We start from the raw sequence: 23,756 nt of genomic DNA on the forward strand, positions 1-23,756 counted from the left end.
AAATCGAAGCGCCAAAATTCACACCCTTTCCCTTTCGACTTAGTCTGACTGACTTCATTTGTTCACAAGGTCCGGACTGAGACACACTCGCAAGTGCGTGCCAAGCGAACACGACCAAAGAAAGATCCACTAGATTCGAAGTATTTGCCGACCATTAAACGTGTGCGTGCATCAGTCAGGGTGTGTGGTTGTATCGTCGATTTTATATTGGAATCAAGGCAGAAGTACATAATTTCTCTGCGCCTAAACTCTGCCGAAAGGAAACCAGGCCATGAACTTGGACAAAATGATGGAATTGCGTGCACCTTTCCTACTTTTGTTGCTGGGGACAGTAGAGTTGGTATGCAGTACTCCGAAGAAGATGGACGAGGACACCACGATGACAAACAGTGCAAAGGATATCGATTTTGGAAATGACAACAACAGCTCCTTTGTCGAAAGCAGCAACGTAGCCACCCCTAGTCAAACCCATGTGCCTGATGAAATCCATTCCAGAGCTAAACGTTTTCTTTCCTTTCCTGTGGGTTCTTCTTTTTCGGTAAGTTCTTCCATTCCTTCTCACATCCACGTTCCATCTAATGGAATGCTCATCTACAGAACGCTGTTTGTCTGACAACTGGTGTCATTGGTAATCCAGTAACCGAGTACATCAGTATGGGATTGAATTGGGGCATAGCTTATGACTTGCCAAATACAACGTGGGTTTTGGAGCATGCCAAAGGGTTCGGATCCAAGGATGACAGCGGTGTACAAATAAAACGACGTCATCGGCGTGATCTGTATGGCAAATTGGAAACGATAATTAATGGGTAAGTCCAACTCTTGTAGCAATCCCAGCATACGCATCGATTTAATCGTACACTTCGATATGAGATCTGTCCATTTGTCTCCACATTTGTGTTTAATGTTCGAAGTATATGTACACAGGAACAGGGCCTCTATCGATTAAAATTTTGGCGAATTCTGAACTAGTTTCAAACCTTTTATTACATTTCGAATTGATGGTACTCATTTTTAAATTACATTCACATAATTGTTTTGGAAAACATATTTACATGCATATGTATGAATGTATTTGTGCATGTGTGTTCCCACGATATACTATTGGCCTAAACGAAATGTTTACTACCACATTGAATACATATGCGGTGAGTACAGTGACCAAAACCGAGGAAGGTGTTCATAACAATTGGCCTTTGCCAAACGTTTAGCTTTGAAGTGGTTTTTCCGGCCAACGTTGCCACATTGACGAATAAATCGATTCCAATGGAATTGCAGTTGTGAGAAGTCCACATTTGCAGTTGGGCATTTTCACACACGCACACACACACACACTTTTCACCTCATCGCAATATCTGTTGGCCATCATCAATTAGTTTTTTGAGCACCGAACAAATATGGCAACGGCGAACTAATAGTTGCGGCTTAATATACTTGATTTTATTAGAAACTACAAATTGAAATCGATAGACCGACGTCCACTTTGTGGATAGGGGAAGCTCTATCAGTGCGGTTTTCCAATTAGAATTTGATGATAAAAGGGGAAACGGTCAACGTATGCAATTGTGCCGAAGAATGGTCACTATAAACGATATCAAATAATGCGCAAAACATTTTGTGGGACCTCTGAATATTGTATTTATCGCTTATCACTCAAATTGGTGTCGTTATAAACGAGGATAGCCCACCCTAAGTAATTAAATAACCCATTTATGGTAGTGAACCCAATTTGATTTTTTTGTCTCCGTTTCTGTGCCAAAGTCGTATATTCTCTAGTAATCTGACACAGCAAATGGTGAACTTCATGCCAGTAAAGTGATTTAAAAGTAACAGAAATAACAACTGAGGGGTTTCGCCCTTGTTGGTTGCCTAAGTAGCACACCATCATGAGGGTTCATTTTCTGGGAGCCCCAAAACTGCCTTCTAATAGACAAACAATTTATTTACAAACATTTGGAAATCGACCGCCATAAATGTTTGTTTTATTTACTTTATTAAATTCTAGCTATTCCGTCCACATCGCTATTTGACAGTTGCTTTCGACGTTGCCTCTGCTTTATTTCAATTTTAATTTCATATTCTAACTATGACATTGTTTCCATTTCGATTTTTTGTTGTGCATGACCGCCTAGAGCCGTTTTTTAGGCCAGGAATGAATATAGTTCTCATCTTCAGTTCTCTTCTTGGTACTTTTTCAATGACTTAGTGTTTGAAATGAGTTTGCGAAATCAAAAAAAAAAAAAAAATACCAATAGCATCAAGAATAGAAAGAACAGCCGTAGGCTAATATGGCATAAAACGTCGTTACATAGCATTGCTTAGTGCTGCTGGAAATATCACAATTTAACTGAGACACTTTGGTGGGTGTGTTAGCTCTGTTTAGCCAAACATGGTGAATTTGACGCATAGCCCTACCTTCTTTCCCCGATACGCAGAAACACGAGTGGCCACAAAGGAACGGAGGCAACGGAGGGAACGGTCTCTTAATAAGCTTTTTATTAACTTTTGAACTCAATCCATTTCTCTTCTTTTCTCTTGACTTTTCTCACTTTCTAATTCCCTGCTACAAAATGTAGCCACCATCGGCGTGGAACAATAAACGGGCTTGTGGCAAATTGTCAAACGTTCATTTGTTCGCACTTTGACTGAATCGTTAATTTTGAATAGTGTCCTGTTCCGAAATTCAGACACACGAACTACAATATAGAGAAACGTGATGCATAATTACGTAAACATTTCCATGCGTTTGCGGACAAATTTATTCGCCTCAAAAGCGAAATACTTGCATTTCAATGCATGGCACAGTAATACGCTTCTTTAAAAATTGAGTTTATCTATGACGAAAGAACTGTCATTTCACTATTTCACTCCATGAACTATTTACCAAAACTTCGCGCACTTTCACACAACACAATCTCTAAACAAAATAAAATAAGTATGACAGTGTGTGGGGCCCTTAAAAATGTAACGTTGAACATATTCAACATTGTCAGATTTTTTTTTAAATAGAATTTCATAGAAAATTTGATTTTCTTTTAAAAGTTAATTTTTTTTCAAAATTAAAAAAAAAATCTTTTCATCCCTTTTCGGCGTTTTCAATTGATGTACATTGATGTAAGGTCCTTGTATATTTGGGTAATGCGGAAGTTCAACAAACCCCATAAAGACATTGTATTAGATACGAGCGATATATTCAATTAATTAACTCCTTAATTCAGTGTTGTGAAATGCGGTTTAAATAATCAAATCAATAACACCTCTTGGCTATATCAGTAGAGTTAGCGTTTTTTTTTCTATTCAAAATAGTCAGACATAATGCCAGTTTGTTGTTTGTGCAGTGCTTATTTGGAAGTCACGAATGCATTCAGCAATTGTTGCACGTCCACTAACCAGGTGTGTGTCTGTGTGCAACGTTCCTTTATATACGAAGTAACAGCATTTTAGTGTTGAGATAATAGGATTCTGCAAACTTCAATCATTCTGTCTTCTCACCTGACCAGGCATATGCGTACTAAGACATACACATCACAGATACTCGTACATTTACATCATTCACAGTGGCCCTTTCGGATGTAGTCTAGTCAGTACAGTACGGAGTACAATTCTACTCACCTCATCGTCTTCTTGATTGCTCCAACCAACAGCATGTATATTGCACTGCGTTGAACATAAGGGTTATGACTTTTTGACTTTTTTCAAAAACCACTTAAAATAATAGGAATTAATGGTCGTTTGCCTATTAATAAACGAACTCAATTTTATACTATTTAAAAAAGATTACGCCAAATCCGCTTTAATTTTTTTTTAGAAAGTTGTGTTTTTAATCATACCTTATGAACAAAACGAGACATTGGTTCTAGAAATCGATGAACATTTGACGTTTTTATTTTTTCACAGTAGTTTTTATCAATTCAGAGTAGGTATCCTATGATTCGATTGATTTCCTTTGTATGGGATGCTGATGCCTTTTATGATTTTCACAATTAAAGTCATTTCGTGGGATACAAGGGTATGTCTTTTTGTGTGACTCTAAAGCTTGTGGTTAATTATATTTTTGCTCAAATTCTCATACATGCACACTTTTCAAATGCTTTTGGGCTTGAGGGTTTTTTAAATAATCACCTAATCATTAAGATGTTATATTATGTCTTATGTAAAACTTGATACTTTGAAACGGGGCTGCAAAAAAGTCATAACCCTAATGAACAAATCTACAACATTTTCTAACAAGTGTGTTTACAGCACCTAGTTATTGTTTTGGAACAGCAAATTGAAATCTCTGTGTTCGAATAATTTTCAACCGAATCGAAATCAATGCAAATTACGTATCGTGCGGAATATATATCTTATGAAGCTCTGCTTAGAAACGACATTTAAACGTCCAGGAATTGGAAAGATGGAATGGTCAAGGTAATCTACATAATTGTAGCCATCTGTTCGAGCTGTAACAGTGGCAAAGATTCGATTTCATTCAGTGACTGGTCACTGTATAATTTCGTCTAAGAAAAAACACTTACTTTCGTTATACCCAATCAACCGAAGAAGTGTGGCTCGCTTACTGGCTAAGAGCTGTTAGAAAATGCGATTACATTCTCAATTTGAAGCTGATGATGGCCACGACAACAGCTACGACCCAGGCGCACCGGATTAAGACGTTGTTGGCATTAATGGCCTACAGTGACTTCTTGAAGTACTCCATTTGGTTTAATTTGAATACGATCACGTGTGACTCAGTTGACAGGCATCTTTTGGTGGAAGACAATAGCTGGAACGAAAATTTGAACATATATCCGTCTTTTTTGGTGAAATCCAAAGATCAGCGAAATGATTTCTTACCGACAACAATGTTTTCGGCGGGAATCAACAAGCAGGGCAACGACACTCCAATGATGACGTCGAATGTGTCATCAATATTGTCATTACCTCCACGGATATCGTCCTCATCATCATCACCATCATCAGCTGGAACATCATTACAGAAGCGTTTACTTTCTCGTTCGAAACGCTATCTATCATTTCCAGAGGGATCATCATTTTCTGTATGTACTGACGATGTTTGTGTATGTGTGTGTGAAAGTGTGTATGTCACCATACGCTGCGTGCAGTTTGTACGAGTGAGTGTATGTGTGTGTAGAATTGCTTGTAGCATTCAATAGACAAACATTGCCGTGTCTATGGTGGCTACTGACATTTCCAGAATACGTAAAACCAATGACTGTTTAAAACTTTCGGGTGTTCGGACATTTCGGGTGTTTGCACTGAATGTGACAAACCAACAGTGTGTGTGTGTGTGTGCGTTACTCTCGTTTACTACTGTGATGCACGTGAGTAGAACTCAGGTCTGATCGTTTGTGTATTTGTTCTGCAGGTGGCCGTCTGTTTCACCGTTGGTATTATCGGTAATCCTAGGTATAATTACATGAGTTTCGGTCTCAATTGGGGAGTAGCCTACGATTTGCCCAACTCATCTTGGATTCTCAATCACCTACACGGTTTCGCCAAACGGCCAATACCCGTGGCTATGTGGCATCGTAGATCTCGCAGAACTCTGTACAGCGAAATTGAGAAATTCGTAGAAAAGTGAGACCGTTTATTCAACCTAATTCAGATAGCTTCAGCCTTCCTGCCAACCACATTGAAAATGTTCATTTCTTCTATTACAGCATGGGTTACAACGGCCGTGATTGTGTTTTAAGGGCCCTGTGCGAGAGTCGCCTGTACTTTCAGAATACGAAAATGGGCATGATTGGAGAAATGTTACGAACCATATTTAGGTAAGTTGTTGTTCGTTGCGATCTAGGAAATGTCATGGCTTTGTATCTTTTCATTCTATGCCAGCCTGCCACGCCAACGTGTCTACAGACGAGAAACTGACCAGAGCCCAGATATAAACGTATACGACAGAGCGTACCGTCGACGACGTTCTACGGATTCCGATGACTGTTCTGCCCAATACGACTGCCGATTCTCCCTGCTGGAGTTGGCATTTGGCAAATATTCCCGACCACCACCAGGGTACTATGAGCAACACTGAATTGAAATTGTATTATCATGTATGACCGATTAAACATTAAAAGCTATTCGAAAGAGCATGCAGTTGTTTTTATTAATATTACTACTAAAGGCTACTGTTATTGTTATTTGTTCCCAAAAATACCGATTACCCATAGTTTGTTCTTGATGGAAAATATTGCTTAGTTTATGTATGAAGCGTAACCTAATAAACGGGGTATTCAACAATATTAAATTTTATAAAAATTGTGGACTGCCAAAGTGAAAATTTGCATTTTTGACACTTTTTCGATTTTTTGAAAGTGATATATGGGGATAACTCCTAATATGTATCTATTTCAATAAGTCTGTCTGTGTAGCAAGGCTTATATAAGGTCGCCCAGTAAGCGAATTCATAGAGAAAAAACAAACAACTTGCTGAGTAATTATAACAGGAGAAGTACACAGACCAACATACTAAGGGGATTATTTGAGAATTTTAATGTCAGCTCATTTTACTATTGCTTGGGAGATTGAAAAATAACCAACGCACCATAATTGAGTATTACAACTTTATTTATTTAAAATGTTTTCCAATTATTCTACAGATCGTCAGTGTAGGGCGAAATACTATTGAAACTCAGAGGACAATGGCTGTGCAGAATCTGTTTACAGTTGTCATGTTGTAGATGGGGAAAGTGACGTCTATCCTCGTCGGTTAGTCTGAAAGAAAGGAAGGAAGGAAAAAAGAAAATAATGGTGATTATATAGAAGACAACTCCAGTCGATGTAAGAAGTTCACCAATAATAATCAGAGGAAGCTAGAAGAGTGCCTTACGTAAAGATATATTTCATTAGCTTGAATAACATGCCCTTATTCCACATTGTCCCATTGTCCAGATGAGCGGCACAGTAGGCTTTCAAAATGCAAGCTTGACCATCAAAGCCACTCCTGAAAGTCAAACGTTAAACTCTAGATTTTCTTTTGTGTGGAGGACCTAAAGAGACATGTGCGAATACGTTGGAACCGCGTAAGAAAATGCATTTTCCTTAACTGTACGTTCCTCTTAATGACTCTCTGACTGGTCCTCCTAGTATATGCTAATACACATACCTATCCATTAGCTCCCGCAACACATCGTATGTATCGCGCCTAAATGGCCTAGCTTCCCTGTTATTTTCAATGGGATAATTACAACGAAAACCATAACCATGGGCCCATATTGTCGGCTTGGGAATGATGTTGTTCTTGACATTGACTCGAAACTGTGGAATAGATCAAAAGAAAGCATCCGAATATTACTATTCGCCTCGTCGGGTTCCGCAAAGTGAGGCATAGTTTAGCGTTTGCCGTCCATTCGCTTTGTTATACCCACAATCATGCGACTCCCTTCGATGAAATCTAAATATCTCTTGCTTCGTTTCCGTGGACGCTCTTCTCCTGGTCTGCTGATGACTGTCACATCCCCCGTAGCTGAGGCTTTGGAGCTGCTCAGTTTTGTTTTGCTGACATCTAGATGACTTCCGTTAACGGAAATAAATGCAATTTCCTTATCCGTATCACTTGAACTTGATGCCTGCTCCGTAACCAACAAGGAAGCGCTTGCTAAATTCGTGGTAGAATGCGTAAAAAGCAGGACGACAACTAGACCACCAAAAGCAACAAAACTGTGCGACACTTTGATGTAGAACATTCTACTAATCGGTATCGGCATTTAACTTTTGTAGTTCTCTTTCAGCTACGTTACTTTTTGCTTACTTTGGTTCTTTGTTTGTTATGATCAATATGACGTCCTAGATTCGGTTCAAACTTGGATGCGTCGTTCACTGTACGTCGGTTAGTTTCTGTTTGCAACCAGCTTGTGTCAATAAATATGAAGCTGCATCCGCGAAAGACGTATTTATGTTGTTCTCTTGATTGTAATTATGAAACCATTAGTCCGATGTTCTCGTCGTATGTAATAGTCCATACCAGAGGGTGTTAATTGTGTCATTTGTCGCTTGGTCAACTCACTGATTGGTCAAAAAGTTTTCGTCGAAGAGCGACTAATATTGATTCGGAAATTCGACAATAAACTGAACTAAATCTTCCCCAAATATAAATGACTGGCAATAATATGGGAGATCTTACATGCCTCTGGAATCAGAATATGTTGGTGTATGAATTCTAAATATTGAACTTCGTGCTACTTCAATTAGCACTCTCTAACGAAGTAGTTATTAGAAAAGTAAAATCTCGAAGTTTGATAACTTTCATTATTACCGCAGAATAAACCACAAACAAAATGGACAATAAGAACTACTCGAATTTGGAGTGTCTGCGTCATGTGGGTTACTTACGTGAAGAGTAACTTCAGCAATTTGAACAGCATTCCCTTTCCTAAATTCGAGTCGTCGCTCATGTGAGCTGTGCAAAATGACTTCAGAAGACATGCTTGACCGTCAAAGCCATGTCTGAAAATATCAAAGATTAGTTTATAATTACGAGATAACGGTCACGAGCTTACCCCTCTAAGACATCTGATAAACCTTGAAAGACATCCCTCTTGAAAAATGGCCGTCGTCTGTCTGCTTTATCAGGAAAGGGGAAGTTGGCGCGGAAACCAAAACCATAACCCCACAGAGTATTCACCTTCAGTATATTGTTCTTTACAGTGCAACGCCACTGAAAATGATTGGTATATGAACATTTATTGTTGTGCTACGAAGGCATACTGCCACCTACTAACCGACATACGAGCGCCCTTCGTGAAGTCCAAATAACGCCGGCTTCTTTTCAACAGTGTCGAATTGCTGGGTCCAGGCACATGCCCTTGAGTGGGTAACACCAGGCATGATGTCACCACGACAACTGTTGTAATCAAACCAAACAGCTTCATTCCTATTCCGTACTTTGTCGGACCACACGTCTCCGCTTCTTTCCAATTAGATTTAATTAATAATTTTAATACTCGCTCAATCTCAATCAGTACCGAACTATCGAAAGGGAACACCGGACGATGAGGTGATGGTCATCTAATCAACGATAATTATTTCGCTTCCTCTGGGGAGGATATCGTATGACGATTTGTATATTGCCGATGCTACTCGTGTTGCTGCTGTATTTATTGCGTGTCGATGGTCGTCCTTGCCCCACAACGTCTCCACACGCCGAATACTATAGTTAACCTGCAATGTTAACTAATTAATTATGCACTTTTAATGTTGTCCTTGTATTTCCGCTGCCAGGGTTGTACGATTGTGGTGGTGATGGTTACATTTAATCCTCTTTGAAGTGCACTGACAATGTTCGAATGGCGACTTACGCGCTGAGGTATTTCCACGGTTCTGGTCAGAATAACTCGGAGCGAAAGTACGTTAAATCGAATGCGGTACATAGTATAGCAGCATTAAGAGTGATGAGCTTTTCTCGCGACGGATACCACTCTTCATAATTTTTTGTTTATTTTTCTTCATTCGTCGACGTTCTTTATTTGCATTGGCCAATACTGAGCTATTGTGGCAACATATCATCGTGATTGTCGCATCAGTTAATTCTTGTTAAGACGGCGACAAATTCCATTAACCACATTCAAGGAAGAAAGAAAAAGGTGGACCACGAGAGAGAGAGAGAAGGCAATCACGCGTTAACGTAAACATTGACATGTCCGTGTTTTCTTGAAATGGACCATGATCCCTTCCCGTCCACTTCACTTCAATGTTGACACTTGACAATACGTTGACAATTACTGGGACAAATAAAAAACCTATTGCTTGATATACATACACACATATGTATGTATGTTTGTGTATTCCTGCATGTGTATTGACCAAGTTCTAACTTTAATGAAAAATACAACTAACAACAACAGGGAAAATATTAAGGTATATTGACTGTAGCGATTAGAATAGCTATGAACAAATTTAGACACATAATTTGATTCTGGCATCACAGTGCGGTCAATACTGAAATCGGTGCAAACATGATTCTTCTGATCGTTGACATTAGCATAGACTCAAATTTAAGAACAACAGTTTAACATGAAATACTCTAACCAAGGCGATTTTGTATAATAATCACATTGCCCAATCGATGTGGCCGCACACGTTGGTCCACGTTTAGGCATGCCGTAACATTTGTCAAAGCTGCATTCTGAGGTTCGTAGGCACATTTACAACTTATTTTACGATATTTTGGTTGCATTGTGTTGTCAAATTGTAACTTTTAGTGCTATATATAGCACTTCTTAAACTCGTTAACTCGTTGTAATTTGTCCCAGGATTTTTTTCAAAATATATAGTACCATCCCAAAAAAAATTGTCGTACAATTTTCTGACCTTTAGAGCGATCAGGAAAACGAATAAACATGTTTTTTTGTCGACGTCAACAGCTAAATACTGACAGATTTTACCAAACACAAAAATATCTTCTTTGGCCAGAAGCGATTGCAGATTTTTAATGGACATACGAACGGACACACATATCTACACCAACTTAGCTAGTCGAGATACTAAAAGATGGGTCTAACTCTTAGGCCAAAAAAGCTTATAATACAACAATAGAAATACATTATAATGTGTGGCACAGCGTGATGTATGTTACTACTATAGATACCAGTATACCATTTGTATTTTTGTTTTTGTAAAACATTACTATTTTTAATGAACGAAACGGTGACAGTGAAAAGTGACGCACTTCACTTTATCGCATGTTATTGTATCTGTACGTACGTTAATAATTATTTGGATTGTACCAATTCTATGGCCAAAATAATAAGTGACAATTGAGAGTAAACGATTTCTTTGTACACGGTCGTCTAATAACTAGGGCAATGTCGTGAGGTTTCATTTAGCGGCTCTAGAATAACCCAGCGTTTTGTTGGCAAATACATTTTCCATCTGAGAACCTTTTTATGTTCTATGGCATACATTTCACACAGACGTGTTAAAAGACTAGATTGAAGGCATGTTGGCGGTACCTATTCTTGTGAAATGTACAGCTATTTCCAGAAACACAAACACATACCAATGCTTCATCTATTCCGAAATCCGAAATATAACTTCAGGTCATTCCTATGGACAGCAGTCGGAACATTTTATACCTTGTCCCATGCCTTAAGTCTATCGCACAATTAATTATTTGGATATAGGACGTATAGTTTGAAATGTGTTTCTGAGCGGTTCATTAACGCAATTCTGCACAATGTAATGCACAATTATTCGACGCTTAAGGTTATCATTGTCAATAATTTCCATTAAACGTTAGGTAATATTCAAAAATCAAAATTAGTTTATGGCAGACAGGCACTCTAACAATAAAGTGCTAAATAATTGCCCTATTAAAGATGTTAGTTGCAGCGTTCAGAGTAAATATCGCTTCGGGGCCTTACAGCCGCAAACAAAAGTGTGTAGCGCTTGTGGGTGAACACGCCATGCCATATCCAATGACAGTACTTTTCGTCATTACTGTATTCATGAAGTCCGTTTATTACCTCAATGGTAATTAAATGTGCGGACAGACGTCCAAACAATCTAAGATCCGAAATCGATGAACGGTGGTTACTAAAAGGCATTGGCTTTGTCAGCTCAATAGAAAAGTATTTTATAGGCACTTGGAACGCTTGTGTGAAATAGCAGTGACACCAGAAAACTCTTAGCCATTTAGCTATCGCATTTGTCCAATAATCATCTGTCGCGGCTGAATGAGAATTACAGTCATTAAATTTGGATGTCTTTTTTTTTGGAAGACCGGCATCACCTCACAGCGCAAGTATTAATTTTACGCTTGATTAGTGTGCCGCAATAGATGCAAGACGGCCGAGCAAATTCAAACTGTTTTCACTGCCGGAATAAGTTTGTCGATGCCACCCGGCCCTGCCAGTGTTCGCAGGTCTCCATGCTGCCGGTGCTTTTGATAAATGAGCAATTGCTGGGAACAATTAAAGTATTTTAATTAAACGTAAGAGCAAAAAACATCAACACCAGATACCCACACTGAGGAACATCGTACTCGCTAGTCATTCGCCAAATGCTGCAACGAACAAGAATGGCAAGGCTCCAACAAAAAACGCTTCAATTTTCAACGATGATGATAATAATAATTGTGGGTGCTGAACTTGCATCCTCGAGTGTTGTCCCAAATTCCAAAAAACCCTTTAACGGTGGCATGCTTGGCATTGACAATAATAACGCCGAAGAGCCTGTACACATCATTAACATTTCCGAGGGCACATTGTATGGCAATGAAGACGTCCGCTCCCATCGCCTGTCCTTTGGTACTCCATCACGGACATCAACGTTTGGCACAAGACAGTGGACGGTGCCAATGCCTTGGGGACAGCACTTTGTTCGTCATGAAATTAATAAAAGCAATCAAGAAAACACTAATTCCAAGCGGTGGTCTACCAACTCAACGCAATCTCTTCGGTCAGGTAAATACGCCGACTCATCACAATTGCCTAAGCTCGCAGTATCGGCATCGACACAGTCGGAACGTGTTCCGTTGACAGAATCTCAAGCGTCTACAAAGGAGGACAATATGATATTGTTACACCGACATAAACGTTATCTGGTATTCCCCGAAGGAAGTTCTTTCCAACTGTGTAAGTAAGGTCATTTCCAATTAAAAGAATTCAATCATTTCCACAATTTATTTTTGCGGCCAACAAATAGGCAAAAAGGCTTTGATAGATGGACACAACTATCTGCCATAGCTGGCGAAAAGCATTAAATGGGTGTTGCATTGTGTTGTCAAATGGAAACCCCAAGGTCATGAATAGGGATTCTAACATTAGATATGGTTGCATTTCCAAAAGCACCCAGTCTTGTAGGCTTCGACCAGCAACTTGGTAGTTTTTTTTTTTTTCTCTTAGCATTTACATATACATACAGTCAGACCTCACCACCACCGAGTAGTGCAGAATGTGATTCTAATTTCAATACTGACCATGTTCAATTTCCACGAGATATATCGCAATACTCCGAAGCGGCGCACTGGATGCCCACACCACCACTCACATAACCACATACATAAACTCATGATCACATTTTCAACCTCATTATAGCCTACGATCTTGTCATACCGATCCTGGACTATAAAAACTATGCCCTTTTGGGTATTACATGCGCAATAGCCTGGGAGCTTCCTAGCAAACCGGCTTCAGAAATAATTTCGAATTTACGCGAAAAACTCAATCATGGTACATTTGGTCTGACCAGACGCAACGATTCAATACACGGACATCAATACATTGCCAGGTGGGAGAATGCTGGTCCAATGCTGGCCAAAAAAGAAGTTTTGCATCCGATAATCGACATTCCACAGCCAATTCCTTCCTTCGACTACAATGAGAAACACACTCCGAAATGGATACCACAACACACAACAGCAAAACAATGGCCACCACAGGCATGGGAGAGTGCACAGGTCGAAACTCATAGGAGATGGTAATTAGACACATTTAAACTATTTATTACGGAACCTTGAAACAGCCACATTATTCGTCATATCTTTCGCAAGGCATATGCCAGAAATCAGATTTCAAGAAGAAAACAAGAATCGCAAAATTCTACATAGACACCCCCAACATCGCATCTATCGCATATATGGTAAACGAAGAAGGCGTCGCTTCCTCTCAGCTGCAGCACTTCACCCTGACCACGATGGTCTGACGGAGAAATTACACGAAATCCACACCAAAGAGCATCTGTATACACGCAACAAACTGTATGGGAAAATTGAAAAACTGTACCAAACGTAAGTCCTTTGAAACCTCTCGAACTTGGCCACAAATCTAACATCCTTTGACTTACTTGCTTGCAGACGTGGTTACAATGGCACCGCCTGCGTTCTCCGCACCCTCTGTGAAGTCCACAAAGAGTATCGAAAATACGAACAGCTCTTTGGTCAGCCATCGCCACGACCGTTTGTTATGGAACTATTGCGTGCCATTTTCACCTTGCCCCAAGAGCCAGTTTTGGCCACACCCAGACTCATTGGGCCCCACTACATGGATGCTGTCCAGCGAGCACACCAGGCCCCATCGTGCCATCAACATTACGAATATTGCCAACACCCAATTTGGGATGGAATGCATTTCTAGGGAAGTGGTAGGTACAACATGCCACTGCCACATGGCATGTTAGACGGGGCTGCAGTTTTGCTGCCAGCATAGCATTGAATTGTTTTAATAAACCCAAAAGTGTTATTTCTACAATATACTGTTTCAATTATCCATTCTCAGCTGCTCTTTACAGCTTTAGAATATTGGTAAGTATTTTACACTGGACGCCCTTAAACTTATTATATTCTGAAACATATTTGATTCCATGTTCGTTGCAATACTTTGTTAAGTCAGAAATGTACGGTTGAGGGTCTGTGGCAAACACAGGCACACACATTCATCATTTCACACACATGTGACATGAATATTACTATAAACACGTAATAATAGTTGAGACTAGTTGGACTTGCCATGGTATAAATTATTTTCAAATTCATTATGTTCATTTTCACTCACCCCCTAAACCCAATCGATACAAATTTCAATTCAACTCCCATTCATTCCCCAACAAATATAGGTACTAATGTTAGTACCATTTAGAACTTTTGATATATATAGTTGGAAATTCATGTCGTAAATTTTTGGTACGAGTTTTTACACACCATTTGGCATATCCGCTCTCTCAAGGAGTACTCTATTCGCATCCGCACAGACCCAGCATTATCACACGTCCACGCGCCATTACAGACCACATAGGCAGGTTTGGTCAATTGGTATCCAACTAGGTAAATTGACTCAATGATTGGCTCGTTTGAGACAAACTGAATAAATGTTAGGTTATATTGTTTCTCCAACTATGGAGTGTTTGAATGTATGCTTATATCATCATTTTCGTGCTTCGCGCCCTCAAGAGAATACATATATTTTACAGTTTATAATTTATGCCAGTTTTTTTACTTTCGAGTCTAGCTTATTGATCGAAGTTAGGCTCGACTAGAAAGAGAGAAAAAACTAACTTAAAATTCATTCGAATGGCCATCAAATAAATAGAAATTATTGCAGCTGAGCTCGGCTACGATTCGAACATAGGTTCCTAGGGCAACACAAATCTTGCCAGACCACTTAGCATTCTGAACCAATAAGACACTCCCGAAGGTTTCACAAAACATATGTGTATACCAATCGCTACAACAAAAATCAGCTTTGAAAAGGACTGTTTTTAGAGTGAAAACAAATATCGGACCTTCATAAATTTGAATTTATTTCGCAGATTTGATTTTTATTGAAAAAAGTTTATAATTTATGTTCACTTCTCACAGTCTATAATACAATTCACAAACGATCTTTAAAATGTATGGAAATATATATTTAGAAAGGAAGACAGGTTAGGTGCAACACACTCCATTGAATTTGTTCAAAACGGAATCTTGAAATTCAAATGCAATTTTCGAATTACAGATGAAACATATTTTCCAAATTCAGGTTTTCCGTTGAATATTGGTATTTATAGAAATTTGCCATACTTACTTTACCATTTCAAATGTTACCGAGCGGTATGTCATGGCCTTAGTGAACCATGCTGAAGATTTTGTTTTGTTGTCGTTTTTATAGCCATTGCAAAATGTTTTTATATTTATTTGTTTGTTATTAAAAATGTTGGCAACTAACTTCTGGAATATGACGTTTAATTTCGTTTGAATCTTCTCAGAAATAAGCAATCAGCAGTCCCAATTGAAGATTAATATTTCAAAAAATGCCCTTCACGTTTTTTCTCAGTAATATTACCAACGACTGACAGTATACGTATAGATAAACAGCAAGAATTGCTATCAGTTCTAATCCTCTGTTTTGGTTACCTCACGACGAAACTCTCAATACGCCGATACACATCTCTTCTTCTACGTTTAGACCCACTGTACTTTCCTGATACTTTTCGAATAAGGTGAGCTTTGTTGCACAGTGCAGCATTTTCTGTGACGGAATAATATAGACCTATAATAATGTTAAACGTGTAATTGAGTGGAAGAAGTGGGTGCAAACATATATTTATCTCATTCTCCAGTAGCACCCCATTTCAAAACGTTCCTCTGATAATAGTTGCTAGAAATGAATGATGAGTTGCGATGCATTTGTTTTGTTAGCTTTGCATTGTACTAGGCCGCACTTTCAGCCTGATAAGTCATATGCCTACGAAATGTTTGCATAACAATTGACCGCTACCACCGTTAAACATCTCTTCGGCGAGACCTTAATAATGGGTGCTGAAATTAAATACAAACAAACTGTTTAAGAAAAAACAACAGTCCCCGACCACGACCACGAAGTAAGAAGTGTACAAAGCAGAATTACAGTTAATTGGTACTAATCAAAAACTAGCACAACGATGGAAATCATTTAGCATTTGCTCTTTAGACTTACTTAAAGTTCTTCTTGCATTTTTGTTACACTTCGTGCACGTCCAGCACGCCGGCTTTTTGGTATGGGGGAAAATCACGAATATCGATTGTCCAGCACAGTGCTACAAAACTTAGACAAATAATATTCTTATTTTTGGATCAACATGTTCCTGTAATCGGTCTGGTCAATTTAGCCATTCAAGTGCATTTTAAATGTGGTCCCTGGTGCGCCTTTGCATGTGCCGTTCAATTGTATTATGCCAACGCGTATGCCTATGAAAGACTTCTTCGCCCATTAAACTATCCATTATTTTTGTTAAACCCAAAATACTGTGATTGACATTTCCATAAGACTGTTCTGTGAAAACCGGTTACTTCGCGCATTCAACTTCTTATGCCTCTTTGTCTTGCTAATAAGCGAAAAAGAAAGCTTACCTGACGTTGTTGTTCGCATCGCATTCTCTTGTGCGGCTTTATAGGGGCTGCCATTGAAAAGCGTGATTTCCCCATGTAACGATTAAGAATAATAGCAGTATCAAATCGGACTACAAACAGTTTGCTCAATTGGAAAATCCAAGACAATTTCGGGGAACCAAAATGAATCTCTACAAATTTACGTATGTCCTACAGACGCTGGCATTATTACTTCTGGTACAAAGTCCCATAACGAGGACTGCAAAAAATACAAGCTACACATCCCTCGAACAGGCCATTGAAGATAAACTTGCAGAAGAACGTAACAGTAATGGTATTCAGTTAAACCGAAAGCGCAGATATTTGGAATTTCCCGAAGGATCTTCATTTCAGTTGGGTAAGTCGATGCAATAGAAGACGATTTGAAACAACGTCAAGACTTGTCTTCCTTCCACCATAGTTTATGATTTGATTGTGGGCATTGTGGACTACACCAACTATCTAATTCTGGGTGTTACCGTGGCCTTGGCTTGGGAATTGCCGAGCAAGCCACCCAGTGAAATTCTGAATGATCTTACAGATCGGCTAAAGGATGGAACCCTGGGTACCTCGCGTAACGATACAATTTCAAAAATCAAATATGTGGACACGAAAACCAACAGTGCAATCTCATCACCTACGAAATATTACGACAACCTGCAGCCAGTCTTCAGGCCTCCCATGCATTCGCAGTATTATATTAATCGTACCCCCGATAGTTACTATAAAGCTAGAGATTACTCTAGGTGGGAAAACATGTACAATGGAAAGCAGACATGGGCCAGAAAGGACAATAACTACTACTACAGCCTAAAACCCCCACATCCCTTCTCCAAGTGGTCGACAAATCACTCAACTTACAACAATATATCTCCTGTACCGACGAAATATCCATGGTGGCATTTACCAACCAGGTGCGCCAATTTAAACATTACCAAAGAAACCGCAATTTTATTATGAGTATATTCTTTTGTAGATTGAGCAGTTATGGAGGAACTCGACCAGTTGTCCAGGGCTCAAGGCGTTTTGATCAAGGTTCCAAAAATCTAGGAAATCAAAAATACACCCTTGGCACTGGTCGATCCCAACATCGGGTGTATCCAATCTTCGGAAAACGCAGTTTACGCCAGGATACCAACGACGGGACGAACATTACGCACCGGCACCATCGGCGTGGCATCAGAAGCAGTGATCAATTCACCAAAATCGATCAGATCCACATCCGACACCATCGAAGCACCCGCCATGATCTCTACGAAAGAATCGAAACCTACTTAAACGGGTAAGGCTGACATTATAATTGATTCAAATATCGTTCTTCACCTCCTTCTATGGAGACAAGCGTGCGATTTGGACACACACACATATGCCGCTTCACTAATACAGTTACATTGTATGGAAACGAGTGTTCAGCTTTGTTTATGACATAAGTGTTGATGGCACTTGTGATAAACTAATTGAAGTGCTTCGCATGCTACAAACAAACACTGTGGAAGGTTTTCGCAAAAATACGCACACACACATTCCCTTTCACGTCGATATAACAATTGAAACTCTGGCAAATCTGTTCAATGGTCCTTTCTCCAATGGAGATACATTTCACAGAAATGTACACTCACACAAATCTACATTTAGGGCAAATCCGTTGCCAAGAAATAGAGTGGCCCCTATCGAATTTAAGCAGACACAGTGGACGAGCTAAAACAGATTTCTGTTAAATATTCGATGTCTGTAAATGTTCTATCGCCATTTCCAGAGTAAATGCGAATTCAATTGGGTATTTCCTGATTAAAGGAAATATTTCCCAATTATTTTACTTTGAACGTAATTTGATTTAACATTGAACCTTGATTCGGTCTGCAATCGATGGTTCCATATCCCATGATAGGTATCTATATACAAACTGCAATCGAAGTAAATAATTCGGAATTAATTCAATTTAATGTTCCATTGTACCAATTGGGAATCCTTAACCCACTGTGCCTTGACAGGCACGCACAGAACCCTAAATAGAAAACCCTTCAGTTTAGACGACTTAGTCATTACAATGCTGTAGCAATGAAGGGAATCCCTCATTAACTGTAGACCATTCGTCTATGCAGGGATTTAAGTGATACAATATTGTCATTAAATAAGGACCACACAATGGAAACACTGGTTCCGCAATCCTCACACACAAGTAACCTTTTCTATTTTTTTATGTTTCTCTTCGTTTGCAGGCGCGGATCAAACGGCCACCACTGTGTCCTCCGAGCTCTGTGTGAAACAGGTCAAAAATCTCACGAAAAACAGCCGGGATCTTTTGTTGGTGAATTGATGCGGGCCATATTTACTCTACCAGAGGCCTTTGATGGAGATCGTGGATACAAGGAACAACGATATGACACAGCCAACTCTCATATCGGTGATTGTGCCTCACGTTATCAACTCTGCAAGGATTCCTTGTGGTCGTCACACTTTGTAATGTAAGAAAAGGGAAATGAAATAAACAAAGACCTCGCATTGACTTATGCTGTTTTATTTAAATAGATTTTTTTGAATTCAAAAACATATCGAGTATACTAATGGGACACTTGTTGTTTAGATGGGCATCGCATGTTTCATAATCAGCCGCCATGATTCGCATGTAGTCGTCCTTGACGCCACTTATTGTCGGAAACCTGCAAAAAGTTGTGCAAATATTAATTTCTTTAAAATATTAAAATGAAAACATCCTTCAATACGATTTAAAGGTAGCTTTAAAAAGGGGCCAAAATCTAAGCTTGACCTCTTGTGGTAAAATGTGGCATTTACTTTAGTATTCATAATTATGAACAGTTAAAGTATTCCGATCGTTTAAGCATATTTTGAGATAGTCAACAGGATCTATTCGATTTCTATTTTACGTATTTTTATCTTTTATACATCGACCGAACTGTTGACAAATTCATCGTCCAACCTTCAAAGTTTTCTCCAAAACATTCATTCTGACAAATTACGAGTTCCCAATATAGCTTCAGCTTTAGAAACGAAATAGGATTCAAACTAATCGATACCCTCAAAGCCTAGTAAAATGTAGAATCTCATGTGCATAGACCATGACAAGAAGTATACCCATCTGAGATGAAGTGATGTAGGGAGGACTTTTGTTAATACTTACGTGAATAACACCCTCATTATATCGTGTGTCAATGAGTATCCCGGAGGCAAAAGGAATCGTTTGCTATCACACATTGCCCTCATAATGCAGGTTTTCATGTCGAATCCCAACCTTAAATAAAATTAGCATTGAGGCTATATGCACCGACATCGTACGCGATAGATTTTACTTACACCTTAGTCAGTCCTTCAAAGTGCTGAAATAAATCCCTGCGGCCTCGGTAAGTATTATAATGGGGATTATCCTCAATGTCATCGATTTCGTCAGTCTCATCGGAACGTATATACCTGTCATGCCGGTTCCAACGGTTGGAATAATTATATTTATCCTGCCACTTATTCCATTTCGTATTTGGATTTGCAGTATACTTCTCCACAAAATGTAATTGCTTGTCGGGACTCCACTGATATTTATTCAAATACTCAGGTGAACTATATTTGCTCCATTTGGGAGCATTACTCGGCCTTACCCCGTTCGCGGGTAGCCACTGAAGTTGGGAGACATTGTAGTCTATTCGCTGCACCAAAGGGAATTTTGTGGCTGGTTTCGCACGATATTTAATTAAGGAACCTGGAATTCCGATTAGGGTGAGAGGGGTTGTTCCGGGTGGCTTAGGAGCCTTAGTGGTGGGCTTTCGAAAACGCTTGGGTATCAAATCTATGCGCGCTCCCGGGATCGGATAATACAATGCCGCCTCCAAGACGAAATTCAAACCCTTTGGGTAAATGGCCAGCAGCCGCTTACTTAGTGATGCCGTAAATTTCAAAGATGCCCCTTTAGGAAACAGCATCCATCTTTTGCGTCTGGAAAATACTCTCTCCACCGGATCCCTTAACGTGCTAATGGTCGTTGAATTATGTTGTGCTCTAGCCCCATTCACCGCTAGTGAAATCAAGAAACACCAAAGCAGCCATAGATGGAAGAGGTTCATTATTTTTCTTTCGACTTGCCGCGTCGCCTAGTTAAAGCTCACTACAGCGACAAATGGAGTTTCGATTTTCGATCCCCCAAATAAGTCATCATATTTTGGTAATGATGTGTAACTTTCTCATTAGCATCTAGTGTGACAGGCGGCGTCTACAATAGTATTTTGACAAACACTGGCCCAATTAATTTCGAAACACTCGGGGCAGCATTCAGTCTGCAGTTCATACTTGACCAAGACAGTGAACATGTGGATTACTGAATTGAGCATTTTAATTCTGGCAATTGGCGGCAGCCACTCACTGCTTTATCCGCAGTCTTCTTCATTAGGTGTAAGTTGGGATATTCGGCAAATAATCCTTTCTCTAATGTCATTCGATGTCCCGTAGCTCGTTGCATCTGTGTCCGTCCCCGTCACTGAGTACTTGCCAGACCGTAGAGTAATTATCGATTGGTGCTTTCAAATGGCTTATGATCTGCCGTATCAGCTATCGTCATTCTATAATATACCCATCTGGCCAGGCAAGCATAGCCCCGTCAAAAATCCTAAACGTTCCATAGCGAACGACAATGTTTCGTCCATAGGCAACCATTGGCACTCCATTGAAGCAATAAACAATACCACGACTTTCGGTAGTAGACATCCAAGTGATTTTACAGCAGGAGAGCTCTACCGAAGTATAGAAGATCTTTTGGTCAGGTAAGTCCGCGAAAAAAACCATTAAATCCAAATGTCTCCAGGACCGTTTTTATGTTTTAGCTATGGATTTGACGAAACATGCTTGCTGCGAAGTGTCTGCGAATTGGCTAAACACCCATTTGACGATGACAATCAAGGGAATATTCTGACCGACATTATCACATTTATTTTAACGTAAGTGTCCCTGTATCGAATCCGGTGCCAACTGGTTCCAAGATCTGTTTCAAATTGACACTGTAATTGTCAATTTCAATTGATTCCCTCCATTGCAGACCGTCACAACATGATGGATTCGATTCGACCGAAACCCTTTACCGTGAAACATATGAGGCCGCCGAGAGAAGTGGATTTCTCGGTGAAAACTGTGCCTATTTATACCCAAAATGTGAAACCGACTTACTAAGTTTGCTGAGCCATATACATTTGTAGGCGCACAAAAGTCCAAATAAACTATTCCATTGAGACTAATTTTGAAATATAATGTTTTATTCAAACATATGTTTGTTAAGAAGACCATTTTGTGACGTCCCAGTCATCGACAATCATGCCCGCCATAAAAAAGAAGGATTTTTTAATAAAAGCAAGAACGTGTTTTTAATTTATTTTCTTCTTCTTCTTCTTTAAGTCTTCAAATACATGCGAAGTTACAAGACTTTAACATAAAGTATGATCATTTGCCATCTGGTTAAAAAATCGTCAAAATTTTAAATCGAGAAGGGTGTAGGGGGGTTCCCTTAAAGTAGTGAACTCAGAATATTCCACACATCATCCTCACATTCCGAATACAATCGATGACACTGGCTGCCAGCACGACCTTGTCGCTCAGCTATGTGGTAAATATGAACCAGACCAGAATCTTCCGACGATGACAGCAGAAGGCGTGACGGACTGTGCAAATAATATGAATAAAGTGAAAGAAAATAAATAAGGAAAGGTTCGATACGAAACGTCCAAAAAATATCCTTGCATATTGTACCTCATCACGAATGTTATGAGATTGGTTAACCAATTACTGCTGCCTTCGTCGAAGGGGTGGAGTGCCAACTCACAGATGGCACGAGTTAAACAAGATCTGTGATAATCGTGTCTGCAAAACATCATATCATAATAAGAGTTGTGTTAATTAGGGTTTTGTAGCGTCATAGCTTCGTGCTCATCTTCATTTTCAAAGTGTCGTTCAAATTAATTTCTATATTTTTAATTTATGGGAAATTACTCTTACAGTACAAAATTGTATATAATATTTCGTTTGTAATCGAAAACGGTTGGAATTAAGATATTTTGAGGGGTGTCAACACATATTTACCGGAATTCGTATCCATTATGGTATAAAGGGTGATTTTTATCTATTATCTCTTTGGCAACTATGGTTTATGTAGTTCACGCTCGATACTACGAATCATAGCGCAAGTGTGAATGGTGAGCGCAACCTTGGCAAACTTGACTTCAGAAATGTTGGAAAGACCATTTACATGAAATAATCTTCAAACATTAATTATATCGACCTAACTATCGATTCAAATAAAGACTTCATGTTTTTTTCTGATTTTTAGTGCCTTTTTTATTTCACATAGCTCTTGAAAATCACCCTTTGTAATTCAATTACGAGAATTATAAATTACAAATAATACAAATGATTGGAATGGGTAATTTTAGCCATAATCCTATGATATGTTGAAATAACGTTTCTGTGCATTTTAATTCTCACCGCATATATAGCACATACCTTTCCAAAATTCTCTCAAATCCTTGGTACAATTGTAGTGGTGTGAAGTCTTCAGAATATAATTCTCTTTTCGACATCGCTTTATCCTTGAAAGGCCAAATTGGAGCCATGTAAAAAGATGACAAATTGAATGGCATATTGTAGTTCATTTGCAATCCCCAATCAAAAAACGCCTTGCGAGTGGGAGGAAGATCCGTAATCGGCAATGACACTGAGCTAATAATCTTAAAAAACAAGTTCCCAATCACTTCTTCAGGTCGCTCCAGCACGAAATGTACTTACTTGAAAAACTGTGGATGCTGGATAGAGCAAAGTACCAAACACTAATCTGTGTGTCCATAGGAACACACAGCAACCTAGCCGTAAATGTGACGCGCTAAGCATGACTAGATTGTGACAACTGTCAGCTGAACTGCAGGACGTGCAAAAATAGAAAAACAACAAC

At 39.2% G+C, this 23,756-nt stretch overlaps 4 protein-coding genes across 4 annotated transcripts; 2 read left to right on the forward strand and 2 right to left on the reverse strand.

The window, feature by feature from the left end:
• Positions 1 to 361: 361 nt before the first annotated feature.
• LOC133336016 (uncharacterized) lies at positions 362 to 6,034 on the forward strand. The gene is made up of 6 exons (XM_061544309.1): positions 362 to 538; positions 598 to 809; positions 4,742 to 5,039; positions 5,369 to 5,580; positions 5,664 to 5,774; positions 5,839 to 6,034. The coding sequence occupies exons 1-6, from the start codon at positions 362 to 364 to the stop codon at positions 6,032 to 6,034; spliced, it is 1,206 nt and encodes a 401-aa protein (XP_061400293.1).
• A 559-nt stretch (positions 6,035 to 6,593) lies between these two features.
• On the reverse strand, positions 6,594 to 8,870 carry LOC133336017 (uncharacterized). Its single transcript, XM_061544310.1, has 7 exons — positions 8,721 to 8,870; positions 8,499 to 8,656; positions 8,332 to 8,445; positions 7,368 to 7,593; positions 7,106 to 7,257; positions 6,830 to 6,943; positions 6,594 to 6,714 (listed from the first exon to the last, which is right to left on the reverse strand). The coding sequence occupies exons 1-7, from the start codon at positions 8,868 to 8,870 to the stop codon at positions 6,594 to 6,596; spliced, it is 1,035 nt and encodes a 344-aa protein (XP_061400294.1).
• Positions 8,871 to 19,343: 10,473 nt separating this feature from the next.
• LOC133336018 (uncharacterized) lies at positions 19,344 to 20,892 on the reverse strand. The gene is made up of 3 exons (XM_061544311.1): positions 20,135 to 20,892; positions 19,962 to 20,072; positions 19,344 to 19,482 (listed from the first exon to the last, which is right to left on the reverse strand). The coding sequence occupies exons 1-3, from the start codon at positions 20,890 to 20,892 to the stop codon at positions 19,344 to 19,346; spliced, it is 1,008 nt and encodes a 335-aa protein (XP_061400295.1).
• A 241-nt stretch (positions 20,893 to 21,133) lies between these two features.
• On the forward strand, positions 21,134 to 22,014 carry LOC133336019 (uncharacterized). Its single transcript, XM_061544312.1, has 4 exons — positions 21,134 to 21,217; positions 21,275 to 21,585; positions 21,646 to 21,759; positions 21,858 to 22,014. The coding sequence occupies exons 1-4, from the start codon at positions 21,134 to 21,136 to the stop codon at positions 22,012 to 22,014; spliced, it is 666 nt and encodes a 221-aa protein (XP_061400296.1).
• The last annotated feature ends 1,742 nt before the right edge of the window (positions 22,015 to 23,756 follow it).

The sequence above is a fragment of the Musca vetustissima genome, unplaced genomic scaffold, assembly GCF_032173495.1.
Source record: "Musca vetustissima isolate MV318-11 ecotype Yass unplaced genomic scaffold, APGP_CSIRO_Mvet_v1 utg237711, whole genome shotgun sequence".
In the NCBI taxonomy this organism is placed as follows: domain Eukaryota; kingdom Metazoa; phylum Arthropoda; class Insecta; order Diptera; family Muscidae; genus Musca; species Musca vetustissima.